Here is a 22,223-nt window from a genome sequence, read left to right as displayed (position 1 = left end):
ACACAGGAAGTTAAAATTCTGATATTTTGCCCATCAAAATCAGCAATGACACACACAGAAAATGTTATTGAACTTAATCATTTGAGGAAATCCATAAATCTGTAAACCATGCCATGCTGCTTTTCAAACTCAACAGGTATGGAATAAGGGATATTGCTTCGAAATGGTTTGATTCATATCTCATGGAGAGGAAACAAAGGGTAATAATAACATCAAATGGAGCAGAATACTTCTCAGAGTGGAAAACTGTGTCACAAGGTGTTCCTCAAGGCTCAGTCCTAGGATCAATTTTATTCCTGTTCTATGTAAATGACTTGCCTCTCAATATAAATACTCATTTAATCTTGTTTCCAGATGACACTTCTGCCCTAATCGAAAATGAAAATTCTGACAATATACCACAGAGTGTCATGAATACATTAAGTAACTTGGAAATATATTTCAGTCTAAATGGCTTAAGGCTAAACATCTCAAAATCCCACATGATGAGCTTTAAAACCAAACAATCAAAAACTGATGAAATCTGTATCACTCACAATACTCAAAAAAATGGAGGAACTTGACTCAGTCAGATTCCTAGGAATAAACTTAGACAGAAATCTGAGTTGGAATCCACATATAGAATATCTAGCATAAACAGCTTTGCATTTGCTATGGAAATTTTAGCCAGTCACTCACATGGACACCAGGAAAATAGCATACTATAGCTACTTTGAATATGTTATTAGATATGGCATAATTTTTTGGGGAAACTTGGGAAATGTTACACGAATTTTAAAGTTGCAAAAAAGAATCATTCACAACATACACGCTGCACAGCTGAGGGCATCATATCAAGCATTATTTAAAGACCTAAAAATATTAACTGTCCCCTCTTTATATATCTTTGAGGTGATTCTTTTCCTACAAAGCAGAGCTGATCTATTAAAAAATAAGACAATAAAAAATTTTAAAAAATTGAACACTCATACAACACAAAGACATAATGGAAACTTCATGCTCACCTCACATCACTTAAAATTGTGTGTTCAGACTCTATAGCCATGAAAACTTACAACAAAATAAAACGTAATGAATATGAAAATAAATCTTTCAAAAATCAAGTTACGTGATTTTTCCACTACTCTGTGGAAGGATTAAGTGATACTTTGAGCTGGATCTCTAAAATGGAATAAAAATTTATAGTTAATGTAAATATTGTAAGTATGACAAATTTTAAATAAATAAATAAATTCCTCACAAAGTAATATTTTAAGTGTCACAAAACTTTAAATAAGCGCGTAACCTTGATATGTCTCCTGTACATCAGACATATGCTCTGAAGTTCTGTACCTTTGAGATGAATAAAACACATTTCACATATACCAAAGCATGTTGAGCCTAAAGGACTGTGGTGTGTTACACTGCATTCTGACAGTCAAATAACATAATAACATTTGACCATCAAGAGGTTACGGCAATAAGTTCCTCAACAGTGCCAATTTTATAGTAATGGTGGATGTTGATCTTCTTGTAGTTCTATGTAAAACATTATTTTTGAGTGTGTGTGTGTGTGTGTGTGTGTGTGTGTGTGTGTGAGAGAGAGAGAGAGAGAGAGAGAGAGAGAGAGAGAGAGAGAGAGAGGGCGGGGGGGAGGGGGGGAGAGGGAATATTTTTTTTATTTTCTTATCTTATTTTCATTTATTTACATGTTTGTTAGAACAATTTGTTGCTCATACATAAACAAATGGACTTAAGGTTTCATTATTAACAAACCTGCACTTCAACACTTACTGTTTATGTACGAAGCTTATTACTTTAATGAATAAATGAGCTTATGATACTTCTAGTACAGCTTATTCAGCAGGCAAGAGTTGCCCGGTAATCATCACAATGGAGCATCAATGACCTATGGTTAAAGGTTAAATTTTTCTTGAGGAGATATCTTCTATTCTGCTCTCACATTAATAGCAAGTGCCCCCTCCTCCTCTATCTTGTATTTGTAATAGATTCCATATTAGAAATTTTTACAATGTATCCATTATGCCAAACAAAATTCAGTAATATCCTTCACAGTAGCGAACACCTTTTGCTTGTTCTTGTTATGGTCTTCAGTCCAAAGACTGGTTTGACGTAGCTCTCCTCATTAGCAAATCCTGTGCAACACTTATCGTTTCAGCGTAACTACTGCAACCTGCATCCATCTGAACTAGCTAGATTTATTTAAGTCTCCTGGTGAATTATTTAGAACACTGAAATGAAAGAAGACACAAAGTGCAAACTGTTTTCTTACCTGCATTTATCCAGGACAGGAATGCAAACTTCTTTGTAGGAACGATTCAGTTCTTGCCTCCTCTTGATGAGACTCCATTTCGTCTGGTGAACAGTTCGTATCATTTCTGTAATTTGCTTTGGTATCCGGACAGGTACACTGCCACCCACAATATCTAACAGATACAAACGAAAGATATATATATGAATCCCAACAAGGAGTAAAAGTGTGTATAACATGACAAATTAATTTTCTAGGGGGGTTTAAACATTACAATACTGCTGTCATACACTTCATAGACGATACAGCTGCAGACAAAATTATAATGTCTCAAGAGCCATTATCATGTTTTGTCAAAATTCATTGCCTCATTATTGAAAAACTCTGACATTATAAGCATCATATGTTTACATATACAAACATTGTATGTGTAGTAAGAGCTCTATCTTTTCAATGACACTCAAGGGAAATACATGCAAAGCAACAAAAGCTTTTATTTGGAACCAGGGACTGAATTACCAGCAGCTATGTAAAAAAATGGAGTCCTTTAACTGCTCTTCACAAATGACCTGCATACTGTCAACCAACAGTATTTGTGTTTTACAAAGGTATAACATATTTCCAATATTCTTTTATCGACAAAGAAATACAAGAATGGAACAATTCAGAATATAAAAACTTGCTAACCTTTGATCACATAAATAGATGGAGAATGAATAAAATGGACTATCAGACGCAACCAAAATGATCACATGCACAGTAAATGTATAAGAGTCAGCCACAAAATAACCTCCATCGTGCTATAAATAAAATACTTGAGTAATTATTAAAAAAAATTTAGAAGAAGAATCTTAACTCTACAGCTCTTTATAGAATCTATCACTCATAGTTAAGAATCTTTCACAGCTCTTGTCCATAGGTCAAACTCCCTCTTCACAGAATTCTGCAAACTGATGTTGGAACCAGAACAAGACAACACCCTCTTGTATTTCCTCAAAATCAAAATGTTTGGGACTAAGCCAATTTTTTGTGGACAAACAGGTGGAAATCAGTTTCCCTCTTTTAGTTCTACCATTTTCCTGTTATATCAACAACCAAATTGTTTTAGTACCTGGGCATTTCATTTTTGGTTTTATGAAGTAAGAGCAACTTTCCTGCTAATTTACTAAATTTACTAGGTTACTTTTAAGTGGTGCATACACAAATAGTATTAAACAATATGGTGACAGATTTGTTAGTACAATATACAGATTATGTATCAATGAGTTGAGAACCTTTTATTAATGTATATCTTGACTTGTTCCACTTCTCTGAAGTTTCTCAGTCTTGATGAGATTTACAAAAGGGATGAAAGAACAATGCATGAATTAGGCAAATATGTATAGTAAATGAAGATAGTGTCTGACTTTAAATTCTGAATAAACTTTTTTATACCATCCATACTCCCCACTCTACCACAGGGACAAATCACAGCAGTATACTGTATCCCACTAGCTTCTTACTTAGCAGCCCTCTCTACCATGGTATCTGAGATAGCTTGTTCAGCTTATCTTCCTTCTTTCCTGATCCCCTCACAGCCCTTTTTTCTCCTCCTTATTCTACACTTTCTTTACTTTCTTAATATTTTCAGTTATCAGATGCATTAGACATGCTACAAATAAGATGAAAGAAAAGCAAGTTCCAACCTTGTTCTATAAGATCAATAACTTGACATTCGATGCCCAGATGCTTGATTAGAACTGCCATCAGCAGTCTTCCAACTTCTTCCACTGGATGCTCTGGAGAAAATTCACCATGACTCATGAGGTGATGGATTTTACAATGACATTCCACAATGGCCAAAAATGTCTGCACATAAGGATCCTGAAAATAAGTTAACAAACATACAGATTTTCTGTGGAATAGACTATATTTTACACTATTGTTGCTACTAATTGTCAAGGACCTCCTGCATAGAACAAAGGTATATGTCTGACTACAACCTGATTCTAAACCTCTCCTTATTGCTGGTAAAACTCCACCAACTGAGCTATACAAACAGACAAGACAATTTAGCTATCTCTGACTTTCCAAACTACACACTGATTCTCCTATAATAAAGCAGAGATGTTATCCTTAAGAGAGCCAATTTGATAGAAAATGAAACAACCAGAAGTAAGCATTGGCTCAAGGATTTTTTTTTTTAATCTGCAGCAGAATTTGAACTGGAATGAATCTTCCTAGCAGATTGAGACGGTATGGTTGATAGCGATTGTAATCTGTATTCCATAGGATCTGCTGTGTTAAAGGTGACATCCATGCTTGTGTGACACCATGGTGCAAAGTTCTTTTATTGTATTACCAGTAAGTGCTACAGAGTTGCACGTATTTTCAGCACATTCCATTATCTGATGCATTTGGTACTGTCAGCACCTCTCTTGAATATTAAATAAGAAAGTAACTTTCGCTTGATGTGTCACTGCCAGGTAACATACCTCATTGGAACTTGGACTATACATGGAAAGACCTGCTACAGTATAGTACAGAAGCTAAATAAATACAAAATGAGATGACAAACATGACACTGCATCCCACACATGCTCATAGGAATTTAAGTTGGGGTCACAGACGGGCCAGTCTATTAACTGAATATTGCCTCATGCCAAGAGCTCATCCACCTGTGCAGTTCGATGCGGTCACATAATGCCATCCATAAAAAAGAAGTCAGGGCTCAACGCACCCCAAAAGGATGCACATATAGAGTCACAGTAATGTTGACCAGTGACCATACCATGTTCAAAACTTTGAGGTCAGAATGCCTATCCAACATTATACCTCCCCACACCATAACTACCTGGACCAGCAAAACGATCATGTTCGACAATGTTCCTGGGTGCATGAATGCTCACAGTAACACTATCAAATATGATTACTGTGGTGGTCCAGGTGTTATGGTGGGGGCAGGCATAATGTTGCATGGGCGTACTGACCACTAAATCTTCGAACACTATAATCTCACCAGTCAGCATTATTTTGACACTGTACTCCTTTCCCATGTATGTCTTTTCACGAATGAGTTTGGCACTGACTGAATTTTCATGGGTGACAACACATTACCACGTGGAATACCCCAAGTAGAGGAGCTCTTAGAATGAGAGAATATTTGGGATCAGTCGCATGTCTCCTAAAGTTGGCAATTTCAGTGTCAATTCAATGCATAAGCTAAGTATGACATCTTACAGTTAGAAGCCTAGCTTACATGTCTAGTGCTCAGAAAGTTTGTAAGTAGTACAGCTCTGTTAGAAAGTTAGCCACACTGCCACCTTTAATGAATCTTAATGATAATTATCAGGCATCTATCTACAAAATTCAGACAATGGCATTATGCTTGTTACCAACCCTACCTCCAGAGAAGCAAGCTTGTTCTTGAAAAATATCACAATGAATAAAATTCATCATACCACATTTCCTTATATTGATCTCCGTATGATTTAAGGTCCAGTATCCAGCAACGATGACTAGTCCTCTGCCCAATGCTTATCACACTGCTTCTCTGTGGCCTAGTGATTAACAAGGGTCCCATCCCTGCTTTTATATGAGGTGACTTAAATAAACTGTAGGAAACCTATATCAGGATGGCAAGATGTGGATCTGAGCCTTTCAAATGTAGGAGCAGTTTCACATACTAGGACACCATGACTAATCACTGTTAAGGACAGAAAAACTAACCAGCAAAGGCCAGAAAGTGAAATCTGTAAGACAGATACAGTAGAAGAGAGAAAATAGCACATCTGTGTAAAGGATTGGATTAGATTAGATTAGATTAGATTTACTTTCATTCCAATTGATCCGTAGTGAGCAGGTCCTCCAGGATGTAGAACATGTCAGAAAACAACAATACATAACAAACATTTACAACTCAAACAAATAAGCTAATGTACCATTCCACAGGTCCCAAGTGGAATGATCGTCATTTTTTAATGAACATTATATGAAAGAATCATTTTACAAATACTAATGCACTGAATTTAAAATATTTTTTTTTTATTTAGAAGGTAATAAACATGTATTACAACTTCTAAAATATTTACAATGAACACATTACTGCACTGAAATGGTGCAGAACTTAGATTGTACTTACACACACACACACACACACACACACACACACACACACACACACACACACACACAGAGAGAGAGAGAGAGAGAGAGAGAGAGAGAGAGAGAGAGAGAGAGAGATACATACTTATTTACAATGAACTCATTCCTGCACTGAAATAGTGCAGAAGTTATATTTTACTTGTATATATACACACACAAATCAGTTGGTTATACTGAGAAATTCATCAATGGAGTAGAAGCAGTTGGCCACCAATAAATCCTTTAGGCTTCTCTTAAACTGAATTTCATTGGTTGTTAAGCTCTTTATGGCTGCTGGCAAGTTATTGAAAATGTGTGCTTTTGAATAATGCATACCTTTCTGTACAAGGCTGAGTGACTTTAAATCCTTGTGAAGATTATTCTTATTTGTAGTATTGATTCCATGAATTGAGCTGTTGGTTTGAAAAAGTGATATATTTTTAATGACAAACTTAAGTAAAAATAAATGTATTGGGAAGCCGTAGTTAGTATCCCTAGTTCCATAAACAGGCTTCTGCAGGATGTTCTAGAGTTCACACCACATATAACTCTTACTACACATTTTTGTGTCCAGAAAACTTTAGCTTGACTTGATGAATTACCCCAAAAAATTATCCCATATGACATTATGGAATGAAAGTAAGCATAGTATGCCAGCTTCTTCATTTTTATATCCCCTATGTCTGACACAATTCGCATTGCAAATACAGATTTGTTAAGACGCTTCAGCAGTTCTGTGGTATGCTTTCCCAGTTGAATTTATTATCAAGCTGTAATCCCAAGAATTTAATACTGTCCACTTCTTCTATCTGCTTGTCAACATATGTTAGGCATATACTCGTGGGACACCCCTTACAAGTTCTGAACTGCATGTAGTGAGTTTTGTGACAAAGAATTGGCTAGGAACCAGTGATTAATGTCCACAAATATTTTATTAGCTGATCATTCTAAGACTACACTTGATTAGCTATTTATTGCAATGTTTGTATCATCGGCAAACAAAACGAACTTGGCATCTGGTAATGTTACTGATGAAAGGTCATTGATATACACTAGAAATAGTAAGGGCCCTAAAATAGAACCTTGTGAGACCCCCACATGTAATTAGTTCCCAGTTGGATGATGCCTGATAGCTTGATACATGTCTCTTTCCTAGTAACATCCTTAGTTTCCTGCCAGAGATATAAGATTTGAACAATTTTGTAGCATTTCCTGTTACACTATAATATTCTAATTTACTTAAAAGGATACTGTGATTTACACAGTTAAATGCCTTTGACAGATCACAAAATATACCAGTTGCCTGCAATTTTTTATCTAAGGAATTAAGCACATTTTCACTGTAAGTGTAGATGGCCTTCTAGATATCAGAACAATTTAGAAATCCGAACTGTGACTTTGACAGTATGTTATTTGAGATAAGATGGTTATAAAGCCAATTGTTCATTACTTTTTCTAAAATTCTTGAGAATGCAGGCAAAAGTGAAATTGGACGGAAATTTGATGCTATTTCTTTATCTCATTTATTAAACAGTGGCTTAACTTCAGCATATTTTAACCATTCAGGAAATATTCCACTGATAAACAACTGGTTACACAGATAGCTTAATATGTTACTTAACTGAGAATCACATTATTTAATTAGCTTTGCTGATATTTCATCACACCCACTAGATGTTTTTGATTTTAAAGTTTTTATGATGGATATTATTACTGCTGGGGTAGTGAGGGTCAAATTCATATCATGGAAGTTACTTGAAATGTCTGGTCTGAGGTATTCCATAGCAGCATCTACAGAACCTGACAACTCCATCTTTTCAGTAACAGTTATGAAATGTTTTTAAAAAGTTCTGCAACATTATACACACTTGTCACCAATATATCATTTACTCTTGATGCTATTTGTCCCTCCTCATGTCTGGTTCTACCAGTCTCCTCCTTCACTATATCCCATATTGTCTTTATTTTGTTATCTGACATGACTATCTTTTCCTGGTAATATATCTACTTTGATTTCTGTATAACAGTCTTTAATATTTTGCAGTATTTCTTGCAATGTACTATAGCATCAACATCGAAACTGTTTCGGATTAACAGATACAGTTTTCTTTTTGTTTTAAAAGATGCCCCTATTCCTTGAGTAATCCACGGCTTCTTTGTAGACTTAGCTCTAACCTTGGTAAGTTTTTGGGGAAAACAGTGTTTAAATAAGGTAAGCACTTTATTAGCAAAAGTTTTATATTTTTCATTCATGCTGTGAGCACTGTAATCATCAGTCCAGTGAATGTCTCTGAGAAGTGTCCTAAAATAAACAATTTTTGGCTTATTGATTACCATCTTGAGGTCAGATTTAACAGATTTTATACCCTGTTCAGTGTTAACATATAACAGAAGGATCTGCAGATCATGATCTGAGAGGCCATTGACTATTGGTTTTGTAATATAATTTTGTTTGGACTTTTCTATAAAGATATTATCAATGGCTGTTTGTGAGCAATTGGGTACCCTATTGGGGAACTTTACAGTGGGAATTAAGTTGAACACTATGTGTTACTAACTCAAATAAGTTCTTATTGGGAGAGTCTTTAAGGAAATGAAGAAAGAATTAATTACAACATCCCATTTTTTCCCAAGATGATCTTTGATTTTAAATGATATAAATATCTTAATGTTACCTACATTTTAAAACTTGTATTTATTTCTTTCATTACCAGTTCTTGAATAATTTATTTCATCATTGTATAAGTTCTAAACTGAAGTTATGCCACTACCATATCAACACCAGAGTCTCTGCATGATGTGCACAGGAATTCAACAACATGATAAAGTGACAAGGTTTGTTTTGATCACATGAATTTTAGAATGCACCATCACCAGTTTTGGCCATTGCCATCTTCAGATCTGTTAGAAATAGAAAAACCGTGGTATAACAACCTGAAGCAATATCCGGGTACATAATTAGTGCCGGTAATGGCCCGGTTGCATCCTCTATTTATATCAGTAACTGTGGTCAGTAGAGGACACTAATACTAGGGTAAGTGAGTAACCAGTATCATAAATTCAATTGTTAATTTATAACTTGCATGGTCATTAATTAAAATTACTTAACATTGCAAAATGAGTGTGTGACAATAAACCATGAACTGATATAAAATATGTGGAAATAAATCTCATATTTAAAATCCACGTAAAATGTGTAAAGAGTAATAATATGGAGCTCCTAGCTGGCAAAGTAAATAACACAAAATAGTATAAAATCCAGAATAATAAGTTTAAAAGTAACATCTATAAATTGAAACCTTTCAGCACAAAAAAACTATTAAATATAATCATTAAGTGTAGGATAAGTAACAAGACAAAGACTTTATTCATAATCTCAAAAATTAATTAGACATTCGGGGTGAAATTTCAGTGGTTTTTGTATAAGAAGTTTTTGTTTTCCTGAGGCGGAGCTTGTGGAAAAAAGCTGTCTCCTCAAGGCTAGCACAAGATACACACAACCCCATGCCAAGCGGCTGTGGTAGATGACACTGCTCAAACTAGCAGGTTTCTCAATACATCAAAACAAGCATTCAAGTTAAAACTCATTGTGTTAATTTAGCAGTAATCCCAGTCACTGTTTTCCATGTAGGTAAATTTCCATTCTTTCCAATGGGTTCAATAATTGTCCTTTTGGCGCCTTATGCAAGACTTCTATATTATCCTCAACATTCCCTGCCTTATAATTTTCTTTATCCAGATGTACCAAAAATGGTCTTATTTTGGCTACACATATGTTCCCTAACAGAAATCTTGAAATTCCTTCATATCTGAATAAAACTTTTCACACTCTTGATATCTGGTCCTGTAGTTACCAGATTCTAAATATTATTTGTTATTGTTGTCGTTGTTGTTGTTATTGTTATTAACTTTGTGGTGTTGCCTAGAACCAACTATACCTTTAATTTCAAATGAAATTTTTGCTTTCATTTTACTGAAGGCTTGTGGAATTCTGTCCGAAATTGCACCATTGTATGACATAGCAACAAACATCATGCCCTCTGGATCTGTTTCTCTTTCTTGTCATGTATTTTTGACTTGAGCTTGTTATGAAGGTTCATTACATCACATTGCTTATATCCATTTGTCCTGGCTACATTCAATTCTTCCAGTTCATTGTTATGAGTGGGTGGCAGTTTTAGCATCCTGTTGATCAAGGCTCTAAAGGATGCCCATTTATGCTTTTCAGAGTGACAGCATTTCGCAGGTATAATCATCTCAGTAGCCATTGCTTCCTAAATACACTAATCTTATGTCTTCCATCTTTCAGCAAATTGAGTCCGCCTTGATGCAACACACCTTGTTATTCGTTTATTTCTTTATTTTCCCAAACTAGTTTCAGTGACACATATCACCATCATCAGTGGGGTTTTTAATCTAAAACATGCAGAAAATAGCATGGTTATACAAACACAATAGCACGTTACTACATTTTTACTATTCGTTTTTTTGAATATATAGTTTTCTATGTGTACTTTCATACTACCTTATTTATTGTATGTTACAGCATGTTTTAAGAAATTATTTTCGCTGTTTGCCACATATTTTCTGTGTGCTTTTTTTTTTCTGTTGCCGTCTTTTTACTCAGTGAGCATCATGTCATCTGCAACCGTGTGAGCAGCTATTAGTAAACAAAATACTAAAAGGTGAACTTTGTATGTCAGCAATATATACTTGGGGTTTGCTGATAGTACTGTTTTTCTATGCAAACTGTTTTTCTAAGTATATACTGCCCTCAGTCTTAGGTTGCATTCGTGGTTCACTATATAATTGGGATATGAAATACTGTTAATAATTGGCGTAACTGGTTCCCCCCCCCCCCCCCCCCACCCATCCTTTTGCAATTTAATTTGTAACCAAGGCACTGAAATAGACAGATTCATCATTTGTAATCTATGATTCTCTTCCTCATTTGAAAACAAAAAGCTACTGTTTTCAATTTTTTCCTTATTTCTGACTGCAATTTATCACAGGATTTCTCTTCTTCTCAACTATGTTATTATTTGCAAGGAATTTTTCAGTTTTTTTTTTATGCAGTCATAATTGCAAATTATGACAGCAGCATTCCCTTTGTCAGTTCTCGTAACTACAGTCCTTTCCATTTTTAATTTATGATTCAGACTTTTAAGTGCTTTTTTATATGTTTTGCATTATTATGTTTATAACAGATTGCTTTAGCTGCTATGTCCTTTTGTTTAAATTTATTGATTTTGGCTACATAACGAGCAACTTTTACTTCTAGATTTTTTTAAATGCCTGGGATCAATTTCGGAGTATTACTAAAATATAGACACTTATTCAGAAGATTCATTTCATTATCTGTATTTTTATGTTCATGAGTGTGACTATCCTGCCCAAAAAGGTGTCTCACTCCCTATTTTCTGTCCACTATTTGTCTACGGATATTTAGAATCTGGTGTCTACAGCATCAACTCCCAAAACTGAAAAGCTTTATATTGGTCAGACAGGAAGAAGTTTCAAGACTCATTTTAGGACAATTATTGACCCTAGTGGAGGAAATGGAAACTTACAAACACAGAAAATGGGATTTGGGATTACTTCTGAATCAACAGAATGAGTTTAACTTGAAAGCTTATTTTGATGTATTATTCAGAAACCTGATAGTTTGGGCAGTTTTGCATGCCACAGCAGCTCGGCATGGGGTTGTGTGTACTGACCAGCAGCAAAGAGACTGGGCCTTCTTCTGCAAGTTCTGTGACAGGAAAACAAAAACTTCTTAGAAAGAAACCACAAGGCAATGCTACTGAGATTCCATTCTGAATGTGTCGTCGACTAGTGAGATTTTAATTAATAGTCTTCGCCTTGCTACTTATCTTATAATTTGCATTTATGTTTAATTGTTTCACTGGAAAGTTTCAACTTGTACAGAGTGCATTCCATAATTAATGTGACCAATTTTTTTCTGACACAATGGTACACCATAGCCTGTTTTAACCAACTAGGCTAAGTGAAGGGGGGTGTTAGCTTCAAAATGCTCTTTGTCTCATACGGCTCCGAGCTGCCAGAGAGTCAAGACGTGCATTTCCCTCAACCCCATTTTGAGTTTATGTAACCTGGCACAATGGATCATTCTGTAGAGCAATGGTACGCTATCAAATTTTGCGTTTAACTTGGGAAGTCCGCCACCAAAACGTTTCCCTTACTTCACCATGCCTTTGGGACTGATTTCTTGTCCAAATCACATGTTTTCCAATGGCACAAGTCATTCATGTAGGGCCATGAGGAGATCACCGGCGAACCTCGCAGTGGATGGCCATCAACCGCACAAGTCGACGATAATGTGATGCATGTGCACGATTGATTGAACTCTGACAGACGGCTGATCCTTTAATTGATAGCTCAAACTCTAAACTTGTCAAAAACAACCATTTTCTGCCTTGTAACCCAAGATTTGAACATGAGGAAGGTGTGTGCAAAATTCGTCCCAAAAGTGTTGACCGGCGAAACAAGCACATGCGAGTGCTTCAGTGCCGAGAAATGTTCGAAATGTGTGAAAATGGTCCTCATTTTTTAAACTCAGCTATCACTGGTGATGAATCATGGATTTTTTAGTACGTCCCTGAGACAAAAAGGCAGAATACAGAGTGGCACACCCCATCATCCCAAGAAGGCAAGCATGAGCAAGTCCAGGATCAAAACCATGCTCATTGTCTTCTTTGACATCAGAGGCATTGGCCACCACGAATTTGTTCCTACCGGTACTACAGTGAACTCAGCTTTCTGCTTGGAAGTGCTCAAAAGACTGAAAGGGAGTGTCTCGCACTGGCGAAGCGACATCAAGCACATGTGGAAAGTTCACCAAAACAGTGCGCCGAGTCACAGGGTCTTCATTGTCTTCGACTTTCTGGCCAGGACCAAGACCCCACTGGTTCCCCAGCCTCCTTACAGTCCTGACCTGGCTCTCACTGAATCTTTTTTCTTTCCTCCGTTAAAAGGAGTCATGAAAGGAAAACATTGGGACATGATTGAAAGCATCCAGACACATGTTACATCAGCTCTAAAGGACATTCCAGAAAAGGCATTCCAGGATGCCTTCCAGGCATGGAAACACTGTCTCCAGAGGTCTATCGATGCAAGTGGGTGCTATTTTGAAAATTTTTGACTATTTGTACGAATATATTCAATAAATGATTTTTTTATGAATTTGGTCGCATTACTTATGGAACACACCTTGTACATGTGATGTTATACTATGTGATCAAAAGTACTAGACACTTGGCTGAAAATTACTTACAAGTTCGTGGCGGCCTCCCTTCAATATGGTGTTGGCCCAACGTTAGCCTTTTCAACAGCTTCCACTCTTGCACGCATACATTCAACCAGATGCTGAAAGGTTTCTTGGGGAATGGCAGCCCATTCTTCACACAGTGCTGCACTAAGGAGAGGTACCGATGTCAGTCAGTGAGGCCTGGCATGAAGTCGGCATTCCAAAACATCCCAAAAGTGTTCTATAGGATTCAGAACATGACTCTGTGCAGGCCAGTCCATTACAGGGATGTTATTGTCATGTAACAACTCTGCCACAGGCCATGCATTATGAACAGGTGCTTGATTGTGTTGAAAGATGTAATCACCGTCCCCAAATTACTCTTCAACAGGGAGAAGCAAGAAGGTGCTTAAAACATCAGTGTAGTCCTGTACTGTGATAGTGTCATGCAAAGCAACAAGGGGTGCAAGCCGCCTCCATGAAAAACATGACCACAGCATAATACAACCGCCTCCGAATTTTAGTGTTGGCACTACACACACCGGCAGATGATGTTCACTGGGCATTCGCCATGCCCACACCTTGCCATCGGATCACCACATTTTGTACCGAGATTCATCACTCCACACAACATTTTTCCACTGTTCAGTCAACCAACACTTACTCTCCTTACATAAATGAGGCATCGTTTAGCATTTACTGGCATGATGTGTGGCTTTGAGCAGCCGCTTGACCATGAATTCCAAGTTTTCTCACTCCCCACCTAACTGTCATAGTACTTGCAGTGGCTCCTGATGCACTTTGGAATTCCTGCATGACGGTCTGGATAGATATCTGCCTATTACACATTACGACCCTCTTCAAATGTCAGGCGTCTCTGTCTGTCAACAGATGAGGTCAGCCTGTATGCTTTTGTGCTGTATATGTCCCTTCACGTTTCCACTTCACTATCACATCAGAAACAGTGGACCTGTGGATGTTTAGAAGTGTGGAAATCTCACGTATGGATGTATGACACAAGTGACACTCAATCACCTGACCATGTTTGAAGTCCATGAATTCTGCGGAGCACCCCATTCTGCTCTCTCACAATATCTAATGACAACTGAGGCCACTGATTGAATTACCTGGCAGTACGTGGCAGCACAATGCACCTAACATGAAAAACGTGTGTTTTTGGTGGTGTCCGGATACTTTTGATCACATAGTGTACTTCTAACGTTTTTATTCTGAATCTTACACTGATTTGCGTTATTTAATATGCTGGACTAGGAGCTTCCTATTATTACTTTTTACACATTTCATGTGGAATTTAAGTATGGGTTTTACTTCCACATATTGAATGCCAGTTCATGTTTTATTGTCACATACTCATTTTGCCATATGTAATACTTTTAATTATGACTTGTATATTGTACTTTAATTACTGAATTCATAATACTGGTTACTCATGTACCCTAGCATTAGTGTCCTCGTCTGGCCTCAAGTTATTTGTATACATACAGAATGCACACACGCGAGACAGATAAGCTCAGATCTAAGAACATTGTGTGTGGAAAACGTTGTGGGTCCAGCAATAAAATTCTTGCAGCCGTAAATAGTTGCGCTGCAGAAATTCTACAATGGCACTTCAGGGATGATATGCAGGCTGGTTAGAGAGAGTCTGAAAAGCTCGTGTGTGTTACAGGGGATATTGTGCTAAGAAATAACTGTCAAGAAAAAAGTTCGGTACGTTGTGCCGTTTCCCAGTTATTTAGCACTGAATTCAGCCAATGAGGACGTCCCGTGCGCACAATGAAAAAGCCTGCCGGAGGCAGTGTTGCCCATTGTGTTCTGCGTCTGGTTAGCTGAAACTCGAATTTTTCTTCTCGACGGCTGACTGGCTAAATATGATTTATAATTAACATAATTTTACAACTAAGTGAGAGTTTACAATCATTATTCATAAGAGACACTGTACTACATGCTTTTGTTATTACTTTGTACAAAAGTAAGATTGAAGTTTAAATAATCTCAGATCAACTCCTGGTATCACTATGAGCAGACTTAACTTCCATTTAATAGGGAAAATAAGATCACATACTGCAATGAGTAAAATGCTGGTGAACCTATTTTGCATGACACATTTCAGAGATTAGTCTCATCGTCACATACGTATCTCTCATGTGTACCTCATCAAACTAACACAATACAGCTTCCTGTTTCCAGAATACGGTGCGTTCTTAAGCTATTGTGTTCAACAGTCATAGCAGACAATGTTATAACTACAGTTCAGAGAGCATATGGCAATACAACCAATTCAACATACACAATACAATATCATTTATATCACTAGCACCGGCCGGTGTGGCCGTGCGGTTCTAGGCGCTTCAGTCTGGAACCGTGTGACCACTACGGTCGCAGGTTCGAATCCTGCCTCGGGTGTGGATGTGTGTAATGTCCTTAGGTTAGTTAGGTTTAAGTAGTTCTAAATTCTAGGGGACTGATGACCACAGATGTTAAGTCCCGTAGTGCACAGAGCCATATCACTAGCACATAGAATGCTCTTACCAAAATAACGTACACAACACAATAAAGAAAGCCTAAAAGTGATAATATTAATTGACATGGTGAACAGTACCTCAAAGAAATACCACAAAGTGTTTCTCATCCATAAACTATATTTTTTCAGCTAGATAATGAAGATTGGTCCCTATATTATGGACTAAATGACAATATACTTATTTTCATCAAAACTTCAATATCAAATTCAGACTTACAGGGAAAAAATGTAAATTATATTAGTACAAACCGTGAGTTTGTTCTCTGTAAGAGCTTGTAGGAAGTGAGAAGCTCGATCTTTATTGTGATGTGGCAGCCCACAATAAACATTATGAGACTCTGTGGGAGTTGTCACAGTTGTAGAACTAGTGCTCCTCGCTTCTCCTTTTTCTTCATCATATGGATTAGAAGGACGCAAATCCTGCGGTCCTGCTCTCAAAAAGGGTGCATTAAGCCATCGTTGAGCGTCATCTTCTGCAGGTTGCAGTGGTGTGCTTAAGAAAAGTCTGTGGGCATGAAGACCGAGGATATACCCAACGCTTCTTTCTACATCCATCAATGGTAAAACAACATTATTTATGTCAGAAACCTGAAAATATAGATTGTATAAAGATGGTGATGCAAAATAATATGCATTGTCAAATTATGAGGCTTATCAAATGCTTATAAAACCTGCAGTAACTCCTGGTCAGGTTCCATGTAATAACCAATTAGGAAGGATGAAATGGCTTCCTTAGCTGACTGAGAATGACACACTGAATCAATTGCTTGAGTAATATCACGGCCAGAATATTTTGTAAATAAGTTGCTTCCACACTGAGAGAGAGACCTATAAAATGAAAAGTTAATTGATATATTCAACAAATAGACCAAAAATGAAAAAAATTCATCTAAAATAGTTCAAAGAAATAAACAGCAATAAGTTATATTATCCACATATAGTAATTATATTTCTGAAAACCTACAAATTTCTGATTGACATGGGGCTGTGGTTACATCTACCTCTTCTCTTTACCCTTTCTCCAGAGTTGGTATTCAAGCAGCATAGCACAAGAGCTTCTATAGAGCTTCAAAGTTATGAAGGGAAACAAGTGACAAGTTGAAATTTTGAGTTTATCCATTGAGAGTGCCGGGTCTGCACCACTGATAATTCATGATCAGAGTATTGGCAGGGATCCATGTATAAGACTCATCGTAGCACACAATTTTATCACAAATGTTCTTAATCTACTTGAAATCAATTATAAAATTAATATGCATGGATGTAAAATCCAAGATAAAATATAAGAATAAAGAGTAGTGCATCGTGTAGCAAGTTCATTTAGTAAGCAAGAGAGCTCAATAAATGCAAGGACCCAGATTCTAAATGAAAGGCATCGTGTATTCCACAGCAGCTGACTGTTAAAATTCTGAAAGTGTACATTATAGTAACAGTAGAGCAACATACTACTTCCTCCCACATGTCCCGCAACTAACCGTAACAAGAAAATCAGAAAAATCAGAACACACATAGAAGCTTACTGATAGTCTTTGTTCCCATCTACCATTTGCAGAGGGAACAGGGAAGGGAAAAAATAGCCTATATTGGTACCAGAATCATCCTCTGCCATACCCTGTAACGTGGCTCGCACCGTATAGATGTACATGTGTGTAAAGCCAGATGTTGACTCAACAGTTAGAAGGGGCGCTGAGCAACACAGAGACATGTAGGAGAGCTGGACAATTGCTTAGAAGACACTCCTTCACACACACACACACACACACACACACACACACACACACACACACACACACACAAACTGTTTATGTGTATGTGAGCTCTGAAGCAGATTTTCTGTCAAAAATCTATGCATTTTTACATGCCTGGACATTTCTCAACCTATTCTCAAAATATCAGTTTGGTAGACACTCAATATAATTGAAGTTTGAGTTATATGGGGAAACATTTGATTTTATTTCTCTTGCAGCTCCATACTTAACAAATCAAAAGATCTGTTTACATTACTTACTTAGCTATTTTGACTTATGTAACTAGCATGTAAATAAATAAAAACCAAATTAAAATAAAAAAATGGAAGTTTGAGAGCAAATAAAATGTTCCATTCATTCAATCAGTGGCAAAGTATGTCTAGCAAATCCTCTGCATCTGTAACTAGTAATTCCATCACATCTGCATATTGTACACAAATATGTCTTTCCATCTCACACAACCCCACCCCTGTGAACTCCCTATAACCCCCTTTCCTGAATAAATAATACTTGAGAGATTGCTTCCCTTCACATTTTGAGCCTGAAGTGGGAATTTTGTAAGTAATTCATGCCCAGGTTCTGCTAATGCTACACTGTTTAGGCTGCCTTGATGGGCTTCGAGTGTCTACCCAGTTACAGAGCACACACACACATGGTCTTAGAATTTACAGGTATAAATGAATAGCATGTTTTATAGGATCACATCAACACTTTATGGAATAGTTTTCACATTCCCTGCAGCATTTGGTAGACTGCAGTATTTTTTTCAGTAATTATGTCATTTTTGGTTGATGATGAAGTGAGTGCATTGGATTATGAAGAGTGGGGGGTGGAAATCATTACATTTGATGTACTTCACATTTTAATTTTTTTTTATATTTTTACTGTGACTTTTTTCTCAAATTTAAAGAAAGCTTCTACAGGGCAATTTTTTTAGCAGGTGCCTATTATACTTTTAACAGATCAAAGAAGTTTCTCCCTTTCAAATACATCTTTATAGATAGAGAAAGAAATATGAATACTTAAAATATGGTTTAAATTCCACGAATTACGACATTTGCAAGCTACAAAGCTCCACTCTTCAAAGGGTTTATGTAGCCACACACCTTGTTTGAATAAACACCCTCACAAACAACTTAATTAGAAACTGTTGCCACGTCACACAGTGAGCACTACTGCTGTGATAGTGAACGGAAGAGTTTTGCATGTCATATGACTGGGCATAGCACTACTTGTGCTAGTTATTAGTGTAACAGTGGAGTACAGAATGAGTAAGACACACAACATCAGTGCATCTGATAACGAGTGTCCACCATATGGGAAAATCCATCTTCAAGGTCACACAGGCACTCTGCTATTCAAATTAAACTATGCCAAGGGTATAAAATGAGTGTCTCAATTTGTCGGAAAATGCTGCTGCCAGAGCCAGGTGCCATCAGAAATAATGTGTAGATCACAGTGAAGTAAGGGAGATTAAGATTTGATGTCCTGTTAATGATGAGGTCATTATAGGAAGATAACCTCAGATTGCTGAAGACTGGGGAAGGAAATAAACTATGTCCAACAGAACCATCTAAGCTTTTGCTTTAAGGGTTTGGGGAAACCATAGAAAAACCAAATCTGGGAGGTCAAAGAGAAATTTGAACCTCTATCCTCTCAAATGTGGACTTATTGCTTTAGGACTGTTCGCCCTTCCTCACTTTAATTACAGGGGTTGTTGCCAATTATCACAGATGGTAACAGTAGGCAGACAACGCACAATGCAGCATAACACCCAGCAATTCATTTCTAGGCAACACCACCTCCCCATAAGTGTACTCTGTACCCTGGTTGCTGCAGGGCACAAAGATAAATGTGGCTGCAGGAACACAGCCATGCAACCCTACAGCATAGGAGGAGGTCACCTGGACTGATGAGTTGTAGCGCAAGTTGACAATCACTGATGATAGGGTGTGAGTATATTGAAAACTACGTCAGGTGATGTATTTCAACTGCCAAATGGCCACTTTTAAAGCAGGTGGTGCTGGTGTTCTTGTGTGGGGAATTATCAACAATAAGGATCCCAGGACAGATCCTTGAGGCACGCCTCTTGTAACGCATAAGAATCCAGAGCTCATATCGTTAAAGTGGACCTTCTGCTTCTTATTGTCGAGACACGATGCTATAAGAGTGAGCACTGTATCTCGAATGCCATAGCACCTTAGTTTGTCTATTAGAATCAGATGGCTCACATAGTCAAATGCCTTGCCTTGCTCAGGTAAATTAGTAAGGCATCAACAGATGACTATTGCCGAAACGACATTTTCAACAGCCTTCATTGTTCATGAGTTTTCCCTGATGCCATACTGAGTGTCAGAGTTCCAATGAAGGTGAAATGTTTATAAATTAGTTGATATATGCAACATTCTATTTTCAAAGGTATTGGTACAAGAGAAATGGGATGGTAGTTATCAACAAATGACTTCTTGTTTACATAGAGGGACAACTAATGCTATCTTTAATTGGGTCAGAAAAAACTACTTATACAAAATCCAGTTTGTTAGTACACAAAGCAGTTGCAATATAATGCCCACTATATTTTTAATAACAAAATTTGACAGGTTATACAAGTTTTCCAATTTCGAGTTGCTGAATTATGCTGTAGCTACTGCAACATCAGTGAATGTACAGGTTTCAGGCTTGTTGTGTGATATGTGTAACTTTCTTTTTTCTACATATTTATTAATGCCTGACTTATGGTTCTCATTTCATTGAGCTGGGTGTTCTTTGTTATCTGAATTAATAAAGAAATTATTCATTTCATCAAGTGTGATACTGGAAGTATCGCAAGTGGCTCTATTAGTTTTACACAGTTCTGATTTGATAAATCTCCAAGCAGCCTTTGTTTTGCACTTGCTGGATATAGTTATCATTTATTATTTGTTTCTGTCATATAATTTCTAATCTGTATCTCCTCTTCAGTTGAAAGTACTGAAACCTGTCTTCTTCACTGTTCTTTGATCTGTTGTAGAGACTGATGACTTGCATTCTTAATTTTTTGAGGTCAAGTGTGAACCATCACTGTAAACTTCTATGATAACTTTTGCTTGGTTTTCCCTTATGTCTTTTAAATACTTTAGGATAGCATTTATTACCTATATTGGAAACAAGAATGACAAAGCTGCTAAAAGCTTCATCAACATTTGTAAACTGAGACATGAAGTTGAACCATTATATCACACATCTGTCATCTGGAAACACTGATATGTGTATCATCAACAATTCTAATTTATTTGGGTTGTTCACATTGGTCTGTGTGATTTTTTTCCAGCAATTTTAATCATAGTACTTCATGATCTGGAGGACACACAGAATTAGAGAGCCTTCTTTTATCTGCATATCTTTCTGCATTTGTTACAACATTGTGAAGAGATGATAAATTGTCTTGTTGGCTTGTTACTTGCAGAAAACATATTGAGTAACTGGAGGACATTAAGCAAGTGCAAGGGTTTAGTTATTGTAACCTTAGTGTCAATATTAATATCACCAACCTTGAAAATTTTATGTTAATTGTATTTCTTCAAATGGGAGAGTGTTCCATCTTGTATCTCCGTAAAGACATAAAGGAATACGGTATTCACACACTACAATAAGTTTGGGGCCTGACAATAATATAGCCGCTGCCTCAAATACACTCTCAATGCAGAAATTATTGATGTCAAGATTAGTGTATTTTGCTAAAAGATCATTGCTAACATATATCGACGTACCTCCATAGTTGTTCAGGCTAGTTATACTCAAAAATAGCTTGATAGCTTGTACAAATATAGTTGATTCTCATTTTGCCAATGTTCATTAATATGTAGAATAGAATTCTTTCTTTCTTTCAGTAGAATACTAAGATCGTCTATCTTATTTTTTGCACATCTGATGCCGTCATGCAAAAATATCATGGAGTTATTACAAGGTAGTGAAACGTCTGTGCTGTTTGAATGCAGTTCACTTTGTACTGTACTTTGCCAACACAGTCAGTCTCCACCCTTCCTAAATAAGTATGTGAGGCTTGTTTACTATTATACAAACCCCTTTCTTGGTTACTATATGTTTACACAGTCCGTTTAAATGTAAATCATGATGAGTATAAAATCTGCATGCTATTCCATTTACATTTATCATACTACCATTTCGGAAAAGTTCACATATATTTTCGAACTGTTGGTTTACTGCACTTATTTCTTGGTTAACACAGGACCACAGTGGCAGACCATAACGGTGTGGAATGTTGAAAACTACGACACAGGTATGTGTCAGCGG

General features: G+C 36.8%; 1 protein-coding gene across 2 annotated transcripts in view; it reads right to left on the bottom strand.

Annotated features, from left to right (window-relative positions):
* Positions 1 to 22,223, bottom strand: part of LOC126297739 (E3 ubiquitin-protein ligase HERC2) — a 752,343-nt gene that overhangs the window by 497,360 nt on the left and 232,760 nt on the right. For both annotated transcript variants that reach the window (XM_049988889.1, XM_049988890.1), the window contains 4 exons: positions 16,854 to 17,010; positions 16,432 to 16,770; positions 3,937 to 4,114; positions 2,273 to 2,426 (listed from right to left, as the gene is read on the bottom strand). In XM_049988889.1, the coding sequence (XP_049844846.1) occupies positions 2,273 to 2,426; positions 3,937 to 4,114; positions 16,432 to 16,770; positions 16,854 to 17,010 (828 nt within the window). The remainder of the gene's footprint in view (positions 1 to 2,272; positions 2,427 to 3,936; positions 4,115 to 16,431; positions 16,771 to 16,853; positions 17,011 to 22,223) is intronic.

The sequence above is a fragment of the Schistocerca gregaria genome, chromosome X (assembly GCF_023897955.1).
Source record: "Schistocerca gregaria isolate iqSchGreg1 chromosome X, iqSchGreg1.2, whole genome shotgun sequence".
NCBI lineage: Eukaryota > Metazoa > Arthropoda > Insecta > Orthoptera > Acrididae > Schistocerca > Schistocerca gregaria.
This window is presented reverse-complemented; position numbering and strand designations above follow the sequence as displayed.